At 33.1% G+C, this 24963-nt stretch overlaps 1 protein-coding gene and 1 pseudogene across 1 annotated transcript; one reads left to right on the top strand and one right to left on the bottom strand.

Annotated features, from left to right (window-relative positions):
- Positions 1-6077: 6077 nt before the first annotated feature.
- On the top strand, positions 6078-12767 carry LOC137836173 (uncharacterized; annotated as a pseudogene).
- Positions 12768-20113: 7346 nt separating this feature from the next.
- On the bottom strand, positions 20114-24348 carry LOC137834983 (LOB domain-containing protein 4-like). Its single transcript, XM_068643264.1, has 2 exons — positions 24022-24348; positions 20114-20760 (listed from the first exon to the last, which is right to left on the bottom strand). The coding sequence occupies exons 1-2, from the start codon at positions 24196-24198 to the stop codon at positions 20392-20394; spliced, it is 546 nt and encodes a 181-aa protein (XP_068499365.1). The 5' UTR covers positions 24199-24348; the 3' UTR covers positions 20114-20391.
- Between the last annotated feature and the right edge of the window lie 615 nt (positions 24349-24963).

Below are 24963 nucleotides of genomic sequence, written 5' to 3'. Positions count from 1 at the left end.
TTTGATTTAATAAAATCAAACAGTTCTATAGAAACATCCTTAGTAAGCATATCATTCCATTGGTGATCGGTCTTACATATTTTATTTCAAAAATATTTTTTTGGACATAATCACAAATAAAAGAATATCTCACTTCAATATGCTTAGCCTTAAAATAATGGATAGAGTTTTTTTAAAAGATTTATTGCACTAGCATTATTTCAATATACAAGTATATTGCTTTGAACACTAGAGTAATCTACTAACTAATACTTTACCCAAAGAAGTTGAGAATAGAAACCTACCACAAACAAATCAATATAGGAACAAATTCACTTGAAAAAAAAAAACTGAAACATAATAGAATTGATGTAAAAACCTAGGCGATCAAACAAGATTCTTTTCTTGTGCAAATATTTTGATCACAAGGTTAACGCAAGAAGGATCAAAGAATATGTTTTTACTACAGTCTCATATATGTTTCAAAAGGAAAAATTATTTTCAAAAGAATATAAATTGATTTCATAAGTTTTGGTTTAAAAAGGAGAGATATATGGAAACAACACTTGATAAAACAAAGAGATTCAAAAAAAAAAATTGAGACTTAAATGATTTTGTTCTAGTTCAAAGTTTAAATGACTTCAAACCAGAACATTCAAGTTGTGTTCCCTTATTCATAGTGAGAGATGTATTTTATAATCGCTAGTTAGTTGTCTTTTATCCTCTAAATCTTAACTAATATTATCTATATTTAAAGTTTGTATCTTTCTCAACTGATTTCAAGTATTATAAGTAGTTATTCCTTTATTTTTTTACTAAGATTTTGGATAGTTTTATTGAATCTCTTTGTTAATAATTAAAGGACCCTATAATCGACTTTAGTTAAGATACATTCCCTCTTAATTTATTAAAAACTCATTTTAATTAATTAAAACAAATCAAAATGTTCAACTTTGGGTTTGAAGTAATTTTAATCGATTAATTTAACACTTTAATCAATTAAAATGTTTCTTGGAGATTTTCTAGCAAACCAAAAACATTTCAACATATTCAAAATATATTTTGATTGATTAAAACACATCCTCAACCACCAAGTGCTCCATATCTCTCTTCAAGGAGCTTCTCAACTTAGTAATTGATCAAATTAAGACAAAGAGAACTTACGACAAAAGGTTTATCAGCATAAGATAACTATATAAAAGATTTCTATCAAAGTCCTTGACTTTGAATGTTTCTACTTTTGAAAGATCATCGTAAACACTTGAATCTTTCAAAGTCTTCAATACTCTCAAAACTCTTAATCATTTAGTTGGACAAATCAATATATGGTTGAAACTATCAAATACAATCCATTCACATTATAAATTTTTTTAAATCTTATAATTTAAAAATATCAAAATTAATATCATTTTATCATAAACAAATACATGTACATGTAGTCCACACATACTATCATTTAAAAATTATTAAAATTAATATTATTTTATCAAAATATATACATGTGAAATAATTTATATACAAGTCATTAGATTTAATGATTACAAATAATTTTATGAATATAATTTAAATTTTAAAAATACATAGTTATTTTTTATTTTTAATAGACAAAAATGGTTCAACCTAAAGTTAGACCAACCATATCGTCATTTTTTTAGTTGGGGGTTGGGCTAGATCAACACGATACTTTCCATTTTGATTAGTCTTGGAATGTGTGAATGATAGGTGGTAAAGCGTAGAGGAGAGGGTAGGAGAAATAAATTATGAGGGGTGTTCTAGTCTTTAGAAAAAGAATGGTGAGTGAAAAAGGATAATTGGGTGTGAGAATAACATTGGTTTCGAGTTGGGCTTTTGTTTCCTCCACCCTCATAATTAGTATCTACACCATGTATTAAAGAAAAAGACTTAAAAATCCCCTTTCGTTACACCATGTCGCAGTTGCTTCTGCACTCCAATTTCACATCTATTCTCCATCGTCGCTACATTCTTTGAGATGATGAAGAAGAAGAAGAGGGAGTTGTTATGGAAAGCTTGTCTTGAGGTATTATATATATTCTTGTTGTTCTGGAAATCTTGTAAAAGTTTATTCTGAAAATTTACTTTGAAGAACATCTCATACCCTGAAAATTTTGTTCTAAAAATCCTATTTCAGAAAATTCGTTCGAGAATACATTTTATATGTTATGAAAAACTTATTCTAGAAAACCTATTCCAGAAATCTTGTCACGGAACTCATGTAAAATGTCATTTAGAAGGGTGTGTAGTTACTTGAACCCATTTACTATTTGAGAGTTTCTTCCTACACCCCTATGTTTTTTTTCTGCACCCCTATATTTTCTTCTCGTACCCACAATTTTTAAAATTTCTAAACTAACCTTTGCCTTTTATTTACCCTAAACCTTTACCGTTCTTCTTCGTTGATCGGTGACGTTACGTTGGTGGAGGAGTGGGTTGCATGTCAAAGTGTTGGTAAGCTTTTAGAGGTAAGAACTGAAATCTTTTTAAGAGGTTGGATAGTTATGATGTTTTTAGGTTCATGGAAATGAGGATCTGGGATTGTGCTACGAATGGATTAATCTGAAAGTGAAAATATGATCAACGAATTGGTCGTTCCATAAGTAAAACTTTATGTTTTATGGATAACAGGGTGTTTTGGAAGCAATTTATTGAGTTACGGATTGTTGAATCCAGAAGCAATTTTTCAATTACGGATTGGTGGATTGCTTTACGGATAATTTTTTGACACACTCATTCAAGAAATTTTTGGACCACTCAATTTGGATCACTTTTCCATCCGAGTGACACCAGTCTTCCCCTATAGTAAAGTTTCTTCCTTTCGCTTGAAAAGAAAGCATTTATTATCCATTACTTGTAGGGGTACTACTTCTCTCCTACTATCAAGACATATTGAAAAAGGAAGTCTTTCTAGTACTAATATGGCTCATGCTCCATAGCCTACTTAATTAACCATGTTCTCATTCGTGCCCCATGTCTTCCATAAGTAAATGACTCATAAGATAAGCATCATTTCCAATTGCTTTCCACTAAACAATGATGGATAGTATGATTGGTCATTCGTTAACCAATCTTTTGGAACCTTGTTTTGTTATATGGAACAAAGAGAATGGATTGTCTCGTGGATTGGGTTCATGGACTCAAGGAACAAACTCTTCCTTGCTCTACTCTAGCTCGGGTGTGGAGTGTCCCACTACGAGTTACTTCATTTGGACCAGGGATAAATTTCCCTACATGATTATGGATCAGATGCTTTGCGAGAGAAGAATGAAAAGGAATGGGAAGACTCAACAAATCATAGAACGAAGGAAGAGTTTTGACCCCTGTGGTTTGGGGGATGATTCACCGGCTATAGGACTCAAAATTCTGATTTGCGCTAGCGAACCATACAAACGATATAATGTCCATAATCGCCGCCTATAATGTCTCGTAGACTACGATTTTGGTTGTAACCATTGTCTATAATGATTTTTTTAATTCAGTTTATTTAATGTGTTTCCTCCTCATAGTTAACCTATTCATTTTAAAAGCCTAGCTAGACAACCAATTTCACATTTACTCAACCAATCATTTATATATATATATATGTATATGTATATGTATATTAATAAATCATTTACATTCACAAATAAATAAATATATATATATATATATATATATTCCTATATACTCCTATCTATTTGGCTAATTTCTTATGCATTAGAAACATGTAATATAACATAACAGTTAAGAAGATATAAACTAAATCTATATTATTCATCGTGTATCCTAGAGTGTTATAGAACCTAATGAATATGTGGTCCAAGCATTTCTCACATGGTCCAATGAGACTGAATTTAGTGGTTCAACATCCATAAAATACTACAATATATAATAAGTTAAAATTAGCGTTTAAAGTACACATAGTTTATTATAAATAATAATTTAAATATCATTACATGCTCCCAACCTTTGTTAATGTCAAGTGTTATAATAATAGTCATCCATTGCATAACATAGTAGCCACACTTATACCTTCTCGATTGTTTATTACACTACAATTTAATATTAATTAAAAATTAATATTGATATTTTTGACAAATAAGAAAAGATGAAGACAAAAAATTATAAACGAAAATTAAAAACCTTTAGGATCAACTATGTAAGCTTATGAAACTTTGAACTATGTCAACCTCTCAGTATGTTATATCCATGGTATGAGCAAATTAATAAAAAATATTTGTTAGGAGACATTTAAGTATTATACAAAGGTAAGTTAATAATCTAATTACTCGTCCACTATTTGTTTGAGATATGTGGGTGACTTCTTGTGCAATGAGCATAACCACACATCACTGTTATCATTTACGGATAGCACAAGTAACTCCTAGTGACCCTTGCATCATCCATGAAAACAATTAGTAAACCAAGTCAGATATTTCTTTACCAAACTCGGGAAACTCGTCATCAAATTTCTTCCATTGAATAATATTAGCTAGATGGTGGTACATGCCATCACATTTACTTTCATGTACATGCCATATGATATTTTTAGCATCATTTGGATTTTCAAACAAACGCTTAATCTTTGGAATAATCGGAAGATACCACACAACCTTCATTGGGGGTCTATGTTTTGCAATCTCTTAAATATTATATTCGTCTTTTTCTTTCAACTTGTAACGTGATAACGCACACATTGCAAAAAATTTCAACAATTTATATTCCTTCCTGTATAATATGCAATCATTAAGACATACATATATCTTTTTATACCCCATACCCATCGGACAAAGAATATTTTCGGCCTCATAATTACAATTAGGTAAAGTATTTCCCCCTGGAAGCATTTCCTTCAACAACAAAAGCAATTTTGTAAAACTTTTATCTGTTCATATTTATTGCCTTCAAATTCATGAATCTTAACATCACCAACAACCGTGCGAAGTTAGTTGATCTAGGATACAATGAAATCTATGCATTGGTTGACATTCGTATCCATGTGCTTCTGCAAAAGACTAAGCTCTAACATCGCGAATCATGTCCTCCAATAGATCATCATCCATGGTGGATTGAACATATTATTGGGATACAAACACACTTGGTAAATGTAATAATTCATCATGCCATGTCTAAGTTGTATAAGATCGTAGAAACCCATTACATAGAAGGTGCTCCCTGATTTTGTTAAATATCCAATTTTCTCTCGTTTAAACAATTAATGCACAAATACCTAAACTTTACTTCATCACCTACTTTTGGCATTACGTTGTTCAAATTGTATATGTTAGATATTATTAGATATTATTTGATATTATGAGATATTATAGATATTGTTAGATATTTCATATTCATGTAATGGGTTTAGCCCATATGTTTCTTTTCCTATATAAACATAACCTTATGTGTTCTATATACACAAGGGATTTACCCTATTCTTTTTGTTACTTTAATATGGTATCTAGATCATAAGGTTAGAGTTTAGGGTTTAGGGTTCAATTTTTATTGGTGAACCCACTATTCACTGGAATTTTCCAGCCACCGCCCCACTGCCTCGCTAGAACTGCCATTGCCTCGTCGAAACTGTCGCCGGAGACGTCGCCAGAATCTCGTCGAAGTCGTCGCCGGAATCTCGTCGGATCCTCCGCTGGAGACGCTGCCGGAATCGCTGCTAGAGCCTTCATATTTGTTGTTGCCACCAATTAATCGGTGATTGGATTTTTTCTTATCTTTTATGCCTTCTTTCGCTTCCGCTGCCACTATCGCTTCTTCTGCTGCCGCTACCACTGTGGCTTCTTCCACAATTATTATGCCGAATCCATCTATTTATACTAATTACGTCAATGTTCATCTTTCCATTGACAAATTGGATGGAGACAGTTATGACACTTGGGCATCATATATTAAATTATGGCTTCAGAGTCAAGGTTATGTTGATCATCTTACTCATCCTACTGTTGCTGAAAATGAGGTTTCCCATTGGTTGAAAATTGATGCTCAATTATGCATTTTTATCAAATCTACCATTCACTCATATTTAAAACAAATTTTTCGTACTTATGAGACATGTTCAGAAGTTTGGAAACAAGCAAAATTATTATACACCAATGATACTCAACGTCTTTATGGTGTGTCAAAATCTTCTCACAATTGTTGCTCCCAAACGTCTTGATGGTACAATGAGGAAATATCTGGGTAAACTTCATGCTCTTCTTCATGATTTTAATGAGTTATTACCTCCTGCCCCCACTCCTTCTCAAGAACTAGAACAAAGATCCAAGTTCTTCATGTTATTAGGTTTACATGGCATCCCTGATGATTATTCTCACATTCGTGATCAAATTTTGGGATCTTCTATCGTGCCCAATTTTACCTCCACTTGTTCTACCCTTTTGCATGTGCCAGGTAAACACACCACTGATATAACGTCTCATGTTGATGACTCTTCTACTTTAGTCTCTCAACATAATGATCGTACTAGCCCTCACAAGCCGGGCAAAGGGCGTCACAAGTGTGACCATTGTGGCAAACTTGGCCACAAAATTGATAGATGTTATGCGTTATATGGTCGTCCTCCTAAATCTGTTGCGGTTGCTCAAACTACCCATGTTCAACCTTCTACTATGGATGATACTTCAATTGATACCCCAGGGTAGCCTGCTATTTTCAATGAATTTCTTAAATTGTATGAGGATCGTCAGAATCCTAGTTCCACGGCTTCTGTTGCACATTCAGGTACATCCTTTTTTGGCCTTACTCACTCCACTTCCCTTGGCCCTTGGGATTCAGGTGCCACAAATCACATTACTGGTAATAAATTTTTTTCTCTTCCCTATCTACTACGGGTTATTTACCTTCAGTTACCATGGCTAATGATATAAGGTACCATCACATCTTGTTGGTACTATTAATAATGTTATTTCTTCTTTATCTATTGATAATGTTATTTTTGTCCCTGGGTCTCCATTTAACTTATAATCTATTAATCGTCTCACTCGTTCCCTTGATTGTGTTATTTCTTTTAACAAAGATTCTGTTACTTTACAGGACCAGAGTTCGGGACGGATGATTGGCACTGGATGTGAGTCTCACGGACTTTATCAACTACAAATCTTTGCACATGTTGGCGCGATTATGGATTCTTCATCTCTCATTCATGCTCGGTTGGGTCATCCTAGTCTTGCCAAGATGCAGCAGCTTGTTCCAAGTTTGTCTAATGTGTCTACTTTATCGTGTGAGTTGTGTCAATTAGGGAAGCACATTTGTAGTTCTTTTCCTAATAGTGTCTCACAACGTACTTCATCTCCTTTTGCCTTAGTTCACTATGACATTTGGGGACCAAGTCGTATTAGGTCTAATTTAGGATTTCAGTATTTTGTTACTTTTATTGATGATTATTCCAGATGTACTTGGGTTTTTTTAATGAAAAACCGTTTTGAGTTGTTTTCTATATTTCAAATATTTTACAATGAAATTAAAAATCAATTTCGAATTTCCATCCGAATTTTGCACAGTAATAATGGACATGAGTATCTTTCTCATTCTTTTAAAAAATTTATGGCTTCTCATGGTATTCTTCATCAAACTTCATGTGCTTATACACCTCAATAAAATGGGGTAGATGAGTGTAAGAATAGACATCTTGTTGAAACAACTCGTACTATTTTAATCCATGGTGATGTTCCTCAGCGTTTTTGGGGTGATGCTATTCTTAATGCATGTTATCTCATTAATCGCATGTCATCTTCAGTTTTAGATAACAAAATTCCTCATTCTATATTATTTTCACATGACCCTCTCCATTCTTTACCTCCCAAAGTTTTTAGGTCCACATGTTTTGTTCATAATTTTAGTCCTGGTCTTGATAAATTATCTCCTAAGTCACACAAATGTGTCTTTTTAGGGTTCACTAGATCACAAAAAGGATATAAATGTTTCTCACCTTCTTTAAACTGTTATTTTATTTCAGCAGAGGTCACCTTTAGTGAATCTTCCCTTTACTTTAAGTCTTGTCCTTCTCCTTCAATTTCTTCATCTAATCAAGTTAATATTCCTCTTGTTGTGCCTAGTGTGTTGAAGATGGTTGTTGCCCCTTCAAGATTGTGTTTGATGAAGACTTATATGTACATTTCATTTGTATTTTGCTTTGCTTTAAGTATGTCTTAGGTAGTGCTTAGAGGTTGTCTAAGAGTGGGCTTTTTGCTGAGTAACTCACCTCAAAGCCACTAACCATGTGATAAGAACAAGCATAAGTTTTCTTAAACTGTTTTTCACATGTTTTACAAAAAACACGTTTTACTGCATAAAAATAAATCTGTTCTTTTCTAAATAAACAGATTCATTTTTACACTGATGCCTTGGCTAAGTCTTGTAAAAATTAGATTTTGTGCATCATGTATTTTGACTAAGTCTTCTATCTTTCAAAACGACTGAATTTTAAATAGTTAAACTTTCTCTGTTTTCGTTTTGAAAAATAAATCTGTTCATCTGTAAATGAATAGATTCTTTTTGTCTCTGGTGCCATGTCAAGCTTAAACGTTTTTCAGTTTTATCTCAGCACCAGAATGGTTGACTAAGTCTCCTCACTTAACAAATTCTCTAACTGATTTTGAAAATAAATCTGTTCATTTTATTTTCAATCTGTTCATTTTATAACAGCTTTAACTGTTTTTCAAAAATCTGTTATAAGTTGGTTTTCTATAAAATGCAAACTTGTTTCTGAGTTTAATATTCATTCATACATTTGCAAAAACAAGTTTTGACAGCAGAGAATTAAGTGTTTACAAAGGATTAGCATTTGTTCTTCAAAGATTTCAAAAATCACAAAGTGCTTGTTCTTGGTTTGGTTCCAAAAGCTTGGTGTGAGGTGCTGCTACTGTTCTAGCAATCTTGCCTACTGGTTTAAGGCAGATCTTTGTATCCTCAATCAGGTGTAGTTGTTTCACTTCTTATTTCTTGTAATAGTTTGGTTGAACACTCTTCTTGATAGGTTTTCTTGGAGTGTGTGTGTGAGCTGAAATAGGTTTTTTTCAGCAAGAGTACCTAAGTTCTTGTAAGTTTCAAGAACAGTGGGAATTGTACTTGGTTGTACTGTGTTTTAGTGATTTCCACCTGGTGTTGGTGAAGACTGGATGTAGCTCAGTTGAGTGAACCAGTATAACTGCTTGTGTTCATTCTCTCTCACTCTCTGCAATTTTGTTTCTGCATAATTGGTAAAACAACAAAGAAATAAATCTGTTCAATTGAAAATAAATCTGTTCTTTCTGGGCACTGTGCATATTGTTCTTAATTTCTGAAAAAGTTGTTTGAATCTGATAAGAACAAATATAATCTGCTAAAAGCCATTGGAACAGATTGACTGTGATAGGTTGCTCAAGAAACTGTCAAAGCTATTAATTGAACCTTAAACAATTGCTTAAAGTTGAAGCTTGCTGTTATGTGATTCATTGTTCTTAATTTCTGGAAAATTGCTTGACATCAAGAAGAACACTCATAGTTTGTTAAAAGCCACTGGAACAGGTTGTTTGTAAAGGTCACTCAATTAATTAGCATGTTATCAATTGAACCTTAATCACTTGCTTGAAATTGAAGTTTGCTGTTTTGTGTTTCACTGTTTTTCAATCTGATATCTATGTGTGTGCATCTGGAAAATCTATCTGCATAATCTTGTGATTAACCTTGCTATATTAAAAGCGTTTCAAACAAAAACAGTGCTGAAATAAATCTGTTCATTTTCACATAAATCAATTTATTTTCTGTAAAACTGGGTTAAACACTGTTTTTTGTGAGAAAGTTTTAAAAGGTCAATTCACCCCCCCCCCCCCCCCTCTTGAACTTTGGCACTATTAAACCCAACAATTAGTATCAAGAGCTAGGACTTGTATTTTAATCAAGTTTGTTTGTAATAATGTCTGAGTTTAATGTGCCTTTTGCTGAGGGTTTTGCTGTTAATAGACCACCTATGTTTAATGGAATGAATTATGCATTTTGGAAAGTTAGAATGAGAATTTTCATGGAATCCATTGATGCATTAATTTGGGAAGCTGTGGTCAATGGACCTTATGTGCCAATGCAGGTTGTCAAGGATGAAGAAAAGGTAAAGCCAAGATCAGAATGGAATGAGACCGAAAGGAGGAAGACTCAACATGATCTTGTGGCCAAGAACATCATAACCTCTGCATTGACAATGGATGAGTTCTTCAGGATATCTCAATGTAAGTCAGCTAAGGAGATGTGGGAAGTCTTAGAAGTGACTCATGAGGGCAATGAAGATGTGAAAAGGTCAAGGAAACATGCGCTCATCCAAGAATATGAACTGTTCAGAATGCAACCCGAGGAGAGCATTGCTGATGTGCAGAAAAGATTCACCCATATTGTGAATCACCTCATTGGCTTGGGAAAAGAATTTGACAGAGAGGAACTCAACATAAAGATATTGAAGTGCCTCGACAGAAGCTGGCAACCAAAGGTGACAGCTATCTCTGAAAGCCATGATCTGTCAAAGTTGGGAACTGCTGCACTGTTTGGAAAGCTGATGGAACATGAGCTAGAGCTTAAAAGACTTAAAGAGCAGGAAACAACAGAGAGAAAACCCAAAGGTCTTGCACTGAAAGCAACTGAACTGAATGAGATCAAGGAAGAAAAAGAAGATGCTGAAGATGATGATACAATCAGCCTTCTTACAAAAAGATTCAGCAAATTCCTGAGGAAGAAAAGCAAAAATAGGAACCAGCAGAAAAGAAGGTATCCTAAACCCAATGATTCAAATTCCTCTAAATATACTTTCTTTGGATGTGGCAAAATAGGGCATATCAAAACAGATTGTCCAGACAATCAAACAAGGGACAAATCTGCCAGCAAGAAAATTGAAAGGAACAAGGGAAGAAGAGCCTACATCTCAATCTGATATCTATGTGTGTGCATCTGGAAAATCTATCTGCATAATCTTGTGATTAACCTTGCTGTATTAAAAGCGTTTCAAACAAAAACAGTGCTGAAATAAATCTGTTCATTTTCACATAAATCAATTTATTTTCTGTAAAACTGGGTTAAACACTGTTTTTGTGAGAAAGTTTTAAAAGGTCAATTCATCCCCCTCTTGAACTTTGGCACTATTAAACCCAACATAGTGCACCTAACGATTCACCACCACCACCAACTCTTCAGGTGTATAGTCGTTGTCAAACGTCTCATCGTCCATCAACAGACTCTATTCTGGTGCCAACACCTCATCCCCATCTGGCTCCTACAGTTGAACCTCCGATAGTTGAACCTGATCTTCCTATTGCTATCCGTAAAGGTATACGTTCTACCCGTAATCCCTATCCACATTATACTGCTTTGAGTTACCATAGACTATATCAACCTTTTTATACCTGCCTTTCGTCTATTTCTTTTGTATCCATTTCAAAATCTGTAGGTGATGTCTTAGCTCATCCTGGTTGGCGTCAGGCCATGCTTGATGAAATGAATGCGCTTCAGAATAATGGAACTTAAGAACTTATTCCTTTACCATCTAGGAAATCTGTTGTTGGTTGCAACTAGATTTTTGTTATCAAAGTTGGTCCTGATGGTACTATTGATCGTCTCAAAGCTCATCTTATGGCTAAGGGTTATACCCAAATTTTTGGTTTAGACTATGGTGATACTTTTTCTCCAGTGGCAAAGATGAAATTTGTTCGCATATTCATAGCTATGGCTGCTCTTCAACGATGGCCTCTTTATGAACTGGATGTCAAAAATGTTTTTCTTCATGGGGATTTGTAGGAAGAAATTTATATGGAGCAACCTCACGGTTTTGTTGCTCAAGGGGAGTCTTCTGGATTGGTATGTCGTCTTCGCAAATCCTTATATGGCCTCAAGCAGTCTCCTAGGGCTTGGTTTGGAAAATTTAGCAATGTTGTTCAACAATTTGTTATGATTCGCAGTGAAGCAGATCATTCAATTTTTTATCGTCACTCGAGTGCTGGGTGTATCTATCTTGTAGTATATGTTGATGACATTGTTCTTACAGACAGTGATCACCATGGCATCTCACAAGTAAAACAACACCTTTGCCAACACTTTCAGACCAAAGATCTTAGCAAACTCAGATATTTCTTGGGGATTGAGGTAGCACAATCCAATACTGGTATTGTTATCTCTGAAAGAAAATATGCATTGGATATTTTGGAGGAAATTGGGTTGATGAATTCGAAATATGTTGATACTCCCATGGATCCCAATGTCAAGCTTCTACCCAATCAGGGGGGGCCTTTTTCAGATCCTGAGAAATATAGGAGATTAGTTGGAAAATTGAACTATCTCACTGTTACTCGTCCTGATATTTCCTTTGTAGTCAGTTTGGTGAGTCAATTTCTTAATTCTCCATGTGAAGATCATTGGAATGCAGTCATTCGTATAGTGAAGTACATTAAAGGCTCTCCTGGAAAAGGTTTGTTATATGGTCATAATAACCATACTAAAGTCATTTTTTATTCAGATGTTGATTGGGCAGAATCTTCATCTGATAGAAGATCAACTTCTAGTTATTGTGTTTGCATTGGTGATAACTTGATCTCTTGGAATAGCAAGAAACAAAGTGTTGTGGCAAGATCTAGTGCAGAAGTAGAATATAGAGTTATGGCCTCGGCTACTTGTGAGCTTATTTGGCTTAAATAGTTACTTAAGGAATTGCAATTTGGAGAGGTCACTCAAATGACACTTATATGTGATAATCAGGTGCTCTTCATATTAGCTCAAATCCAGTTTTTCATGAAAGGACCAAACATATTGAGATTGATTGTCATTTCATTAGAGAAAAAACTATATAAGGAGATATCAAGACTGAGTTTGTTAATTCAAATAATCAATTAACAAATATTTTTACTAAAGCCTTACGAGGACCTAGGATTGATTACATTTGTAACAAGCTGGGTACATATGATCTATATGCACCAACTTGAGGGGGAGTGTTATATATTATTAGATATTATTATATATAATTAGATATTATTTGATATTATGAGATATTATAGATATTGTTAGATATTTCATATTTATGTAATGGGCTTAACCCATATGTTTCTTTTCCTATATAAACATAACCCTATGTGTTCAATATACACAAGGGATTTACCCTATTCTTTCTATTCCTTTAATAGTATAAATTCTTCTACTCCTCTTTCATACTCGTCAATTTTGGAGGAGTAGTAGACAAATACTAATGATCTCTCATTGAACTTAAATCTAACAAAATTTGGGTAGCATAATGCTTAAAACATGAACTTTTCAAAATAGAATAATCTTTTTCGGGGTCGAACACCCCCAGACCCAATACCTACATGTATCACACAATTCATTAAAATATATCAAATCCAATATAAATTATTCAATTATAATTTACAAATCTAACTTTACAAATATAACTAATTAATAATTATAACCTAAAATTTCCAATTTAAAAATTTAAACTAAAATAAATAATACTTATAATTTAAAATATAATAACCTCATTAAAAATAATAACTTTACAACAAATTCAATTTAAGTTAATAAGAACTACAAAAAAAAACATAAATTGACATACTTATGAAAAATAATTAGCGGAAAAAAATTAAAATAAATATATAACAATATAAAATAAAAACTTTACTAACCTGGTGGTGGTGGGTAACGACAACGCGGGAGGGACAATGCAAGGCAAAGAGTATTAGGGCGGAAACACCCTTGTAGTAGTGGAGAAGCCCTGGAAATGGAAGCCCAAGAAAGAAAAGATGGACAAAATGGAAGAGCAATGGAGAAATATAAGGAGCATCTAGTCCTTCCATAATTAAACTTTCCAATCTTCAAAAATGACATAGTTTTTCATTAGAAATCTTTAACATCTTTGCAAAGGATAACTGAATTTGAATCTTTCTCTTCAAAGCAACTTTTCCAACTTTAAACAATTTAGGGAGACCATCTAATGGGTGTGAGAGATGGAAGTGTTTAGTCCTTCTTCAGTGAGACTTTCCAAACTTCAACACACTGTAATTCTTCATTTGCATTATCATTAATAAGGTCCAGAGTCTGTGTGGATGGTTAAGATCAAGACAAAAGCAATATTCATCCAAACAAAATATTTATGCAATGATTCTAATTATGGTACAATTTCATCTAGTTATGCAAATCTCGTGTAAAGTAGTTGATTTTACTCTTAATTATAGTCTAAGAAGCTAATGCTAGATGCTCTAAGAGTGAATAGAAATGTACTCATTAATAGGCAATATAGAAAGTTTACACTTTCTATGACAGTTAAAAACTCGTCATAGTAGGTCCAACTTACTATGTTGGATGTATACACACCATCATAAAATTGACAAAATCAATGTTAAATTTCATTTTTGTACACCATTTTTTATGACTATTCTAATGAAAACCATCATAGAAAGTCTAACTTATTATGACAATTATTCATAACTATCAATAACTGTCATAATATCTTATGCACCTGTAATCCTGATATCACTTTTTATGAAGAGTTTTTCTGGAACCGACATAGAAAGTATGCGTTACAATGACAGCTAGTCCCACAAGCATCATAGTTAGCCAAACTTTTATGATGATTATTGTAATAATTGTCTCATAAAGTTATTGTTTAAAAAAAATGTTTTGATAGTTTCCTCCATTCATAATAATATCATTAATTGCATATCACAATGTACAATTTGGAGACAAACCAATTTATTGATAATTAAATGGTATTATCCAATAAAAATTATAAAAAAAACTAAAATATAACATTCAGTTATATATTTAATAAACTTAAAAATTTAATAACTTAGAAACAGTTAAACAAATTAAATCCCACCACAAATATTTATCCTTCAATGGGCATGAATCATGGGGTATTTACAAAAAATTGAATTAATAAATAAAAAGTAAAATTCACATTTAAATAATCAAAATGTTTGAGTGAATTTTTTTTATCTCTCTTCACGAGTCACTAATTTTGCATATATGATTGTGTGCATGTGTTTCATTACATAATATCCACAATATCCTTGATTGAAATGAACACTAAAAATTAATTACAAATAAGTTACGTTAGGTGCAATTAAATAATTGTGAGAAAAATAAGTTTTTGGTTGTTTAAGTTGTGAATTTACTCCCATGGACATTAATCCCTTAACCTTGACTCTTATGTGTACCTTGTGCTTCCCTTTAGGGTAATATTACTACACATTGACAAACTCACATCTTTGTTGAACAAAATGCTTTGATGACTCCAAATCCAAGTGGAAAGCTTGAAGACCTTGATGTTGTGGGTATGTGTGTTGTCTAGTTCTTTGAAACTTGTTAATTCACTCCTTAAGATAATCCAAGTTCATTTAAATTTTTAACATTTTGAAAATATGTGTTTTCTAAAAGGAAGTGAAATTTCAATAGGTTGAAATTTCGAATCAACAGGTTGTTTGACACTTAGTAAATTTTAAAATAATTTGGAAAAGCTTTGTCTTTGCCTTTGCTGTCAAACAAATTTCAACAGGTTGAAATTTCGAATCAACAAGTTGTTTGACACTTAGTGGATTCTAAAATGATTTGGAAAAGCTTTGCCTTTGCCTTTGCTGTCGAACAAATTTCAACAGGTTTAAATTTCAAATCAACAGATTGTTTGACACTTAATGGATTTTAAAATGACTTGGAAAAGTTTTTCCTTTGCCTTTGCTGTCAAACAAAAATCAGACGTTTATTTCGATAAATCAACCGACTATTTTTCTGAAAACCTTAACAAAATTTTGTTAAGTGGTTTTTCTATTTTAAATGATTCCAACAGCTTTTGGTTTTTTGTTGTAACTGTTTTAACCATTTGATTGAAAGATAAAAAGGTGGTTTTACGCTTCTATGCAAAAACTAAGTGAGAGAGATCAATCAAAAAGAGTTTTCAAGTTTTCAAAGAGTTTTTGGATCATCTTAGGTGTGGAAGAGGATTGGATCTTGTATTCTGAACTTTGATCTTGTGATTTATCCAGGTGTATTCTATTCCCTTCTTTCTTGATAATTATATTTTTGTACTGGTGTTGCCAAGAAGTGTTGTGTGTTCTTGAGGAGATCAAGATCAACATTCTTGGTGTGATTTTTTCCAAGGAGTGGTGTGTGTTCTTGAGGGGTTCAAGATCATCACTCTTGGTGTGTGTATCTTGTAATCTAGGGTTGATTACATAGTGTATTCTTATTGGTTCTGAGGACTGGATGTAGCTCAGGTGTTGAGTGAACCAGTATAAACATTATGTGTCAATCTCTTTGTCCTTACACTCTTTAAACTGCTTTAACTTTGTTTTTATAAACTGCTGATAAAAACAACCGATTGTTTCGTAAAAACAACAGGTTGATTTTCTGCATCAAGCTTAAAAACAATTTTATATTTGGCTGGACACATATTCTATTGATTAATTCTTCTTACCTTTTCACTCTACCTTCAATACTTGCGAAAATCTTTCAAAAGAAGTTCACCCCCCCCCCCCCCTTCTTGTTTTACCCTATAATTCTAACAATCTCTTCTCATTAGAGTAAGGTGACAGCGAAAAAGTACATGGGAGCAAAAGTTTAGTAGAAGTTGAAATAGTGGAACCTATATTTAAAGTAAGTAAGCGTACAAGTTGCATTATTCATCCATTGTATGTCTAGTGATTCAAATTAGGAGTAATAGTCAAGAAATAACATGGCAGGTTATGAAATTCTCATTTTTATAAACTTTATAATAGTTTTGCATGCCTTTGACCAATACATTCATTGTGAAGTATTTGATTGAGGTACAAAAATTAAGCACAAAAACATTATGAAAATTAACACGATAAATGTTTACCCTGCTTCCTTTTAGAAAAAATATATTGAAGTTGCTTTCTTTATTGCACCTCACGCTAAAGTCTCTTTTGCAAAGTACTCATTAAGTTTGGAAAGTACTCTAAAATTCGATCAACCATAATGGAATCAACAAACTATTGACATTGGAAAATACTTTAAAAATATAATAATTTATCATGCCATGTCCAAGTTGTATAATTTTGAAAAAAGTCATTACACAGAAGGTGGTCCCTAATTTCAGTAGCATCCAGTCTTCTCTCATTCAAAAAATTAACGAAAGAACACTTAAACTTTACTCCATCAAGACTACTACTGACATCATACTTAGAATCTAGGATATCCTTCCATAAACTTTTCTTTTCAGACTTAAGTCTCCAAATCCATTTTCCCAAAAGAGTCAAGTTAAACTTTCTTACATCAATAAACCCTAAGTCACTTTTATCTTTCGACTCACAAACCTTGTCCCACGCCACCTAGACAATTTTCTATTCTCTGAGCCCCAATTCCACAAAAAACTCTTTTGTATCTTTTTCACTTCCTTCACCACAATAGCTAGCATACAAAAGAAGGAGATGTATGAAGAATTAAGCACAGATTTGATAAGACATATTCTGCTAGCCAAAGAGAGGAATTTCCCTTTCCAAGAGCTCAACCTACTCCGTAACTTATTGAGCACCCCTTCCCAAAAAACACACCTCTTATGATTCCCTCCTACAGTCACCCCCAAATAATTAAAAGGTGCCTTCATAATATTACAGTTAAGAATAGAAGCATAAACCATCGTCTGATTGACGTTCACACCCACTCCACCAACCTTGCTCTTGGAATAGTTAACCTTAAGATCAAAGGCAAGTTCAAAACACTTCAGAATTGCTTTTATGGTCAAAACACTTTGAGTTGTGGCTTAGAAAAAAAATAGGTTTTCGTCTACATATTGTAGCATACTCACATTTACTCACCCTTCCTCGACCTCGATACTCTCTACTAATCTCTTCTCTTTCGCCTATCTAACAACCCCTACAAGCCCTTCAGCCGCAATGAGGAAGTGAAATGGTGTTAATGGGTCCCCTTGCCTTAAGCCCTTCTTTGGTTTGAACTTAATAGTTGAACTGCCATTTACCAACACAGATATCGAAGAAGATTCTAAGCCATTTTTTATCCATTCAATCCACTTTCTACAAAATCTCAATCTTCCTAGCATGTAATAAATGAACACCCAACTTACTGAGTCATAAGCCTTTTCATAATCCACTTTAAACACCACACATTCTTTCTTTTTTCTCTTTACTTCCTCAAAGGTCTCATTAGCTACTAGCTCACTATCCACCCCCTTCCTTCTAAGAATGCAAATTGCCTAGGGTCAATGACTTTATGATGCAAAACTAGTTTGTTTTGGCTTCTTCTTTTGTTGTAGTTTTGTATGTTGTGGAAGAATGGACTTGAAAATGACATCAATGACTGAATGGAAGTGTGGAGAAGATGAAATGAAGAGGGGAAGTAGAGGCTTAAAAACGGTGTGACCAACTTCTAAGAAGATTCAAGCAAAACACTAATAGAAGTGCAAACTTGAGAGTGAGAATTTGAAGACAAAGCAACTTGGGCAACATTTCATTATCAATTCAAATCTAATTTACTAGGGGGCTAGCACTTGTATTTATAGTGTTATGGGAAACCAAGGTGCAAGCTTTAGCCCTAAAAACTCTCCACTCATAGAAAAAGAAGTGATTCTCTCTAATTGGAGCAAATCCTCTCAATTTAGAGGTTGACAATTGTCCTCCTCTAATTGGAGAGAATCATCTCCATTCCCATGAAGACAAATGTGTTTTTGGCATTGGTGGGAATCCTCTCCATTAAGGAGATGACATGTGGATCTTCATGCCTTCCTTGCCACTCCATGCTTTCTATTTGCACTCTCGTAATTTATTTGTGCATCCTAGATGGTCTAGAGTTCCATTGGGTCCAAGGAGGCCCAATTGTAACTCTAACTAGACTCTTTCTTTTTTCTATTTACACCCTACTTAATTGGCCCAATACATGGCCCATGAAAATTGGTCCAAAACATGGACCAAGACAATGATCGAAATACAAGCCCAAAATAAAGCCTATACTACTTTCTACAATGTTTATAAAACTAGATTAAAAAATGGAAGCAAACAAAAATTAATTCTCCTTGATATGAGAGTCTTCTAAGATCCTTTTTTTGCTTCCAATCTTCTTAGTCAAATGTTTCGAGGTTGGATGATTTTTCATCACTTTATCCATACCCTTTTCAACCTTGAAGAAAGAATTTTAGATACAATTTTATAAACACATCCCACCAAGAAAATCGGTCTAAAGTCATTCGAAAATTGTGGATTTACAACCTTTGGGACAAGAGTAATAAAAGAAGCATTAGTATCTTTCCTCCAACTACCACCCTTTGCAAAACTTTGTACCGCACTCAAAACATCTCCTTTTATAATATCCCAACAAAATTTTATAAAGGCAAAGTTAAAACCATCTGGTCCAGGACTTTTAGAACTGTCGTAATTCCAAACCGCCTCCTTAATTTCAGCTTCAGAAATAATTCCAACCAACATTTCATTATCCTCTCTTATGATACTTGTAAACCACACATTATCCAATTTAACATGTCTTCTTTCCTCCTTGCTAAACCTTTTCTCAAAAAAATCTTTCACTCTAACTTTTACTTCAACCGGGTCATCACACCACATATAGCAAACCTTAAGACCACTAATCCCATTTTGCATCCTCATCCACTTAATACTTGAATGATAAAACTTTGTATTCAAATCCCCTCACTAATTCAATTAATCTTGCTTTATACTGCAAAATCGCTTCTTGATATGTTCACAACATTTAGAGCTAACGAGAAATAATGACGGTGGTAGAGGTGGACCGAGGCAAGAAGAAGAAACAACAACCCAAAGAAAACCAAAGGCAATAAGAAAGATGAACAATAACTACACACCAAAAAGAAACGCGTCTTAACCTCATAAATAGAGATATAACCAGGGTTGCTTTGAAGTCATCAACGAATGGGATAATCATTTTATTATTTTGCACTTATACTAGTAGACCACATTAACAACCATAAGATGATATCTTCCAGAAAAATATTTATTAGATCAAAAGATTTATGAAAAGATGATCTCAACAACCATAAGACTTATTTAATAGAAAAAATTTAATGAGTTGCCGGTAAACCAGTCAAGCTTTATCAATCGTTTTCATACTTAGTTCTCCTCACCTTCTCTCATAAATGGTGATGTTTGGAAGAAAAGGAAGAGACAGATGGTGAAGAAGAGAGGCAAAAAAGTATAGTCAACTTAATAGCAGTGATATGATTACTCATAATTACAAGTTTAGACATTTACACTAGGGCTAACTAATCATCATCATCATCTCTTGGTAATGCAGAGAGATAGATGGATATGTCCTTTGAGTCATGAGAAGAGACTAGGGTAAAGATATATGATAGTGAGGGATAGAAAAGCAGACAAAAGTGGTAACGAGGCAGACAAGAAAGCAAGCCCGTGATAGAGTAATAATGACAGGAAAATGAAGAAAGTGAAGGCATGCATGCCATGAAACATGCTAGTATGACCACAAGGATTGCCCCATCATAGCCTGGTCAACCACCATCTCCATGCCAAAAAGAGACTTGGTTTGTGCAGACAATACCCTGCTAGATTGGAACAAGTTTTCTGATGATGAATTGGAGGGCTCAGGTGCCATTAGGGAGGCTTGGTGGTGGTGTTGATCTGATGGTGGTGGTGACAGTTGCCGCATTCTCATGTGAACAACCTCTGCTTGTGCCTGCGCCAATTGGGTTTGGAGCACATCAACTTGTTGCTGCAGAGAGGAAATGGCTCCCACACATCCATACACAGGGTCCCTCACCCTTGCATTTGCTTCATATACCATTGAACTCACTGCATCACTTCTTTGGTGCTCAGGTAATTCCTGCCAATTTTCATAAACAAATATTAAAAATACCACCCATAAGATGACTATAATCATCCAAAACATTTAACTTTGTATTTAGTTTTCATAACAAACTTTACTTTTCCTATATTATACTCCTACAAATAATTTACTTTTAGTCCTTATAAATACAATTGCAATTCTTTTTAGGATATTATGGTTAAAGTTATAGGAACTAAAAGACAATACAAATACAATTTGTAACAACTAAAAATAACATTTATTCAAAAAAAATCATTAAATAAAAATTAAATTTAAAGATAAAAAGTAATTAGTTACTCTATTTATAATTTTTTATAACTAATTATATGCTAATTTAAAAAAATTATTGATAATAAAAACTATTTTAAATACTAATAATTTTTTTAATCTTTAAAATAATATTTAATTTTATTAATATGGTAAGTAATTATTTTTTATCTTAAAAATTAATTTTTATTTAATGATTTTTTTTTGTAGTGTATGTATAACATATTATTTATTGGACAACATGTACAAAAATAGTGAAAGAAGTTAAGTAGGAAGAAACATATAAATGATTTATACTTGCTAATGATCAAACTATAAAGTAAATATTATATTACATGACATCTCATAGTTATGTGGCGTGTAAGTGACTTTTAGGGTAATAATTGGTCGTAGTGAGGTTAGAGCATTGAGGCAAAAGAAAATAGAAAAAGAAAAAGTTTTATATGTGGGTTGCACTTGTGTCCGCATGTTAATGTTATAAAATTGAAGGGAAAAAAGCTTTACGTACAGAAACAGATCACTAGGAGAAAAAATAAAACTGATCTTGAAGGGGGCTTGTGAATTTTTGACCAAAGATGCATGGACTAGCTTTTTGAATTTGTAGTGATCGAGGGATATGATGTAAACCAAAGGGGTTGTTTGTATATAAACTCATTACATGCTTTGTCAAAAAAGGGATGATAAGATGCACGTTCAAGTTTTGTTACTTTGGAGGGGAAAACAAAAATATTAAACAGTTGACTATAAAGACAATATTTTGTGTAACCATTTCAGAATCATAAACTTTGAAATACAATATACATCTTAACAAACCATCACCCAAAAGGGCAACCCTGAAATTTGTTTTCCTTCCCTAGTTCTTGCCTAGTTTATATGCTAGAATTAGAGAAGTAAAAGTAATAGAATAAAAAATTGGGTTAAAAGTAAATTATTTTTTTTAGTTTAAATTTTATACTTTTCCAATATTTTATTAAACTTTATTAAGAAAACTATTGGAATAGGTATTTAATAGTGTCTTTTTTAGGTAACAAACGAATTTTCAGCATAAATTTTATTATAATATTATAATATTCATGTCAGCGAGGTGTTAACATAAAATATTTTAACATCTAGTTTAAAAAAAAATGTTTTTCACCTAAAAAATGACAGTATAACTCATTCCAATAGTTTTATTATACTTAAAATGTCTAAAATTTAGAATAAAGACGAAAATCAATTTCGCACAAAAGGGTAACTCAAACTACAAATTTTGACTTTAATTAAAATCATGCAATTTTATGGGTACATTCTTTATGATCATGCTTAATGGATTATAAGTGTTTTATCTCATTCAATAAACATTATATGGGGGAAATATAATTCTTTTAATTAGGCACATATATATGAGTTTGATTGGTATGTCATGAAGATATCATGCTTACAAAATAATTGATTTGAAATATTAATTTATTGACAGGTTGAAACATCTTTATCTGGGGAATCAACATCACTTTTGGACATATTTCTAATGTGTCTCTTTCAATGTAACCCTGATTTTAGAGACAAAAGGAAAAGATGAGCATACTAAAACTTTCTTTTTTGCAGAATTATCATTGCCCAAGGAGTCCAAGACTAAAAGCCAAGTCCTAGCGGTGGTCATAAAGACAGATGCTGAACAAATTGGGATGCATATAACCACCAGTAATGATGCAATTAGCAACATCGTTTTTTACTTTATCCTCTTCACACTCAGTGTGCCTTCAAGTAGTAAAGCTAATTTATATACATCTCATCCTCTGTCCTCTTCATAAGACTAATTATGGAATCATATGGGCTATTACTTTCTTTGGTGGGTGTTACTGCTACACTGCTACCTTATTACTTTAACAAACAATCACAATTCCAAACAGTTTATTTAAAGTCTGCACTGTAGGGCCTTCCTCAACTGTAACTAACCACTATAACGGAAGTAAATATGGGAGAAACAAAACCATTTTTCACTGTTCTTCTTGGACAACTACTTTCAATTTAAGGAACAAATGAATATGATAATAAACTAGATCTTTTCAAGTTGTGGCAACCTCTTCAATTATTAGAAACATAACGATTTACGTTGTTTTAGTAATTTAATGTTAGATTCCAAAGGCTGTTAAAATAGGATTTGATTACTCTGGCCCTAGGGTTAGTTTCATTTCCAAAGTGAAATTATAAAGGCAAGTTGTTAGACGTAAAATCAATCACTTTCGTTCACCTCATAACTAAAAGGTTTAGAAATAATTGGTTCATGTTGAGTTTAACTATCATGTTTGTGTTCTCTCACTCTTCTATGAGGCGGTTTCATGACTTCTAAAACTAATATATATATTTTTTAAGATAAAGTAGACCTGTTTGTTGAAGTTATTTTGTAATTAATGTTAATTGATTTAACCGAGTTCTGTGAAAACTTATCATTTTAATGTTATTTCAAATAATAATTAAGAAAAAACACAGTATGATTGTTACTGATAGAATGAGTAAATGATCTACACAGCTATATATGCTGATTCAATATGGTTCTTTTCTGATTTCTAATATAGGCTTTGTGGATTAACCTTTACTTGGTATATTAGATATAGGTGGTTTTGCGTAAATAATTCTTAAAAGCTGAAAAATATACAGTTTGAGTAAAAAATATTTAAATCCGTGTTTGTTTTTACCTTTTCAACAGTTTCATAAAATATATTCACGTTTTCAACAATTGTGACAGCAATTATGTTCCTGTCATGCAGAATGAAAGGAAATTATGGATAAAAGTGACTTAATGCAGCCACCAGTATGATTCCAAACCGTAAGTTAACCATGGAAATATTTGTTAATTAAATGCTTTTCTATAATGCTGCATGACATTCAATGTACAGAAAAAGTTGAATTGGACCAAAAACAGTATTCCACAAGCGTATTTTCATGAAAAGGACAGAAATTTCATGCGTGGATACGATGATAGAGAAAGGAGAGGTGCATAAGAATTTGTACCTGTAGCATTTTGTTCACATTGCTAGCCCCGAAAACCTTGTGCACACTGCCAAACTTCTGGGGTTCATCAGCAGGGAAATAAGGAGCAAACACACAATCCCTCGTGCACCTCCTTCGAAGAAGCTTGCAGGCCGCACATGGCGACATGGTACCTTGTTTTCTACCACTCTCTTTCATGTTCTTATGGAAAAACAAGACAATGTGCTAGCCCTCTGAGTTATTAGGGTTGTTCCTGAAACCTAGCCAAAATCAAATTAATGAAGAGTTCTTAGCAATGAGGGTGAAAAATGAAGAAAGGAAAAGGAGAAAAAAGAGAGGTAGAGAGTGGAGAAGGTGGACTTAAGAGGGAATTGGAGGTGATGTTGTTATATAGAGACCCTATGTGACAGCAAATCTTTAAGGGTCCCACAAAAGAAGAGGTTATAGATTGTGCTGGACAAAATCATCTCTCTTGATAAGATCTTTGACCCCACAATCAAAAATATATTTTGTCTCTCTGATTTATTTTATTGTTTTTCTCGCTATCGGAAGCTTTCTTGGCTTCACCATCTGAATGTTCTTCGTTTATTTCAGCTCGATTCAGAACAAGTCATTCACTTCATTTTGTTTTCAGTCAATTTAGGTGTTGATTGGGTTGTTGTTGTTCTCTTCAGACTCAAGTACATTGGTAAGTGTTTCTCGTTAGTCTCTTGTGCTGCACTTTTTCTTTTTTATCCAAAAGTGACATGGATTTTCCTTTTCTTCAATTTGTTTCTCGGAGTTTACAAGGTGAACACAGAATATTAGATCAGATTGCATAAGTACTAAGGGTACTAAAGATCTTGTCAAGAAACAAATTAAAGGGAACAATGTAATCACCCTCTTTGTAGAGGTGAAAGAAAACAAATGAATTAATTAGAGTTTTGTCTTACTCTAACAAAAGTTGACCCCAAGATTTATGTT

The sequence above is a fragment of the Phaseolus vulgaris genome, chromosome 5 (assembly GCF_000499845.2).
Source record: "Phaseolus vulgaris cultivar G19833 chromosome 5, P. vulgaris v2.0, whole genome shotgun sequence".
In the NCBI taxonomy this organism is placed as follows: domain Eukaryota; kingdom Viridiplantae; phylum Streptophyta; class Magnoliopsida; order Fabales; family Fabaceae; genus Phaseolus; species Phaseolus vulgaris.
This window is presented reverse-complemented; position numbering and strand designations above follow the sequence as displayed.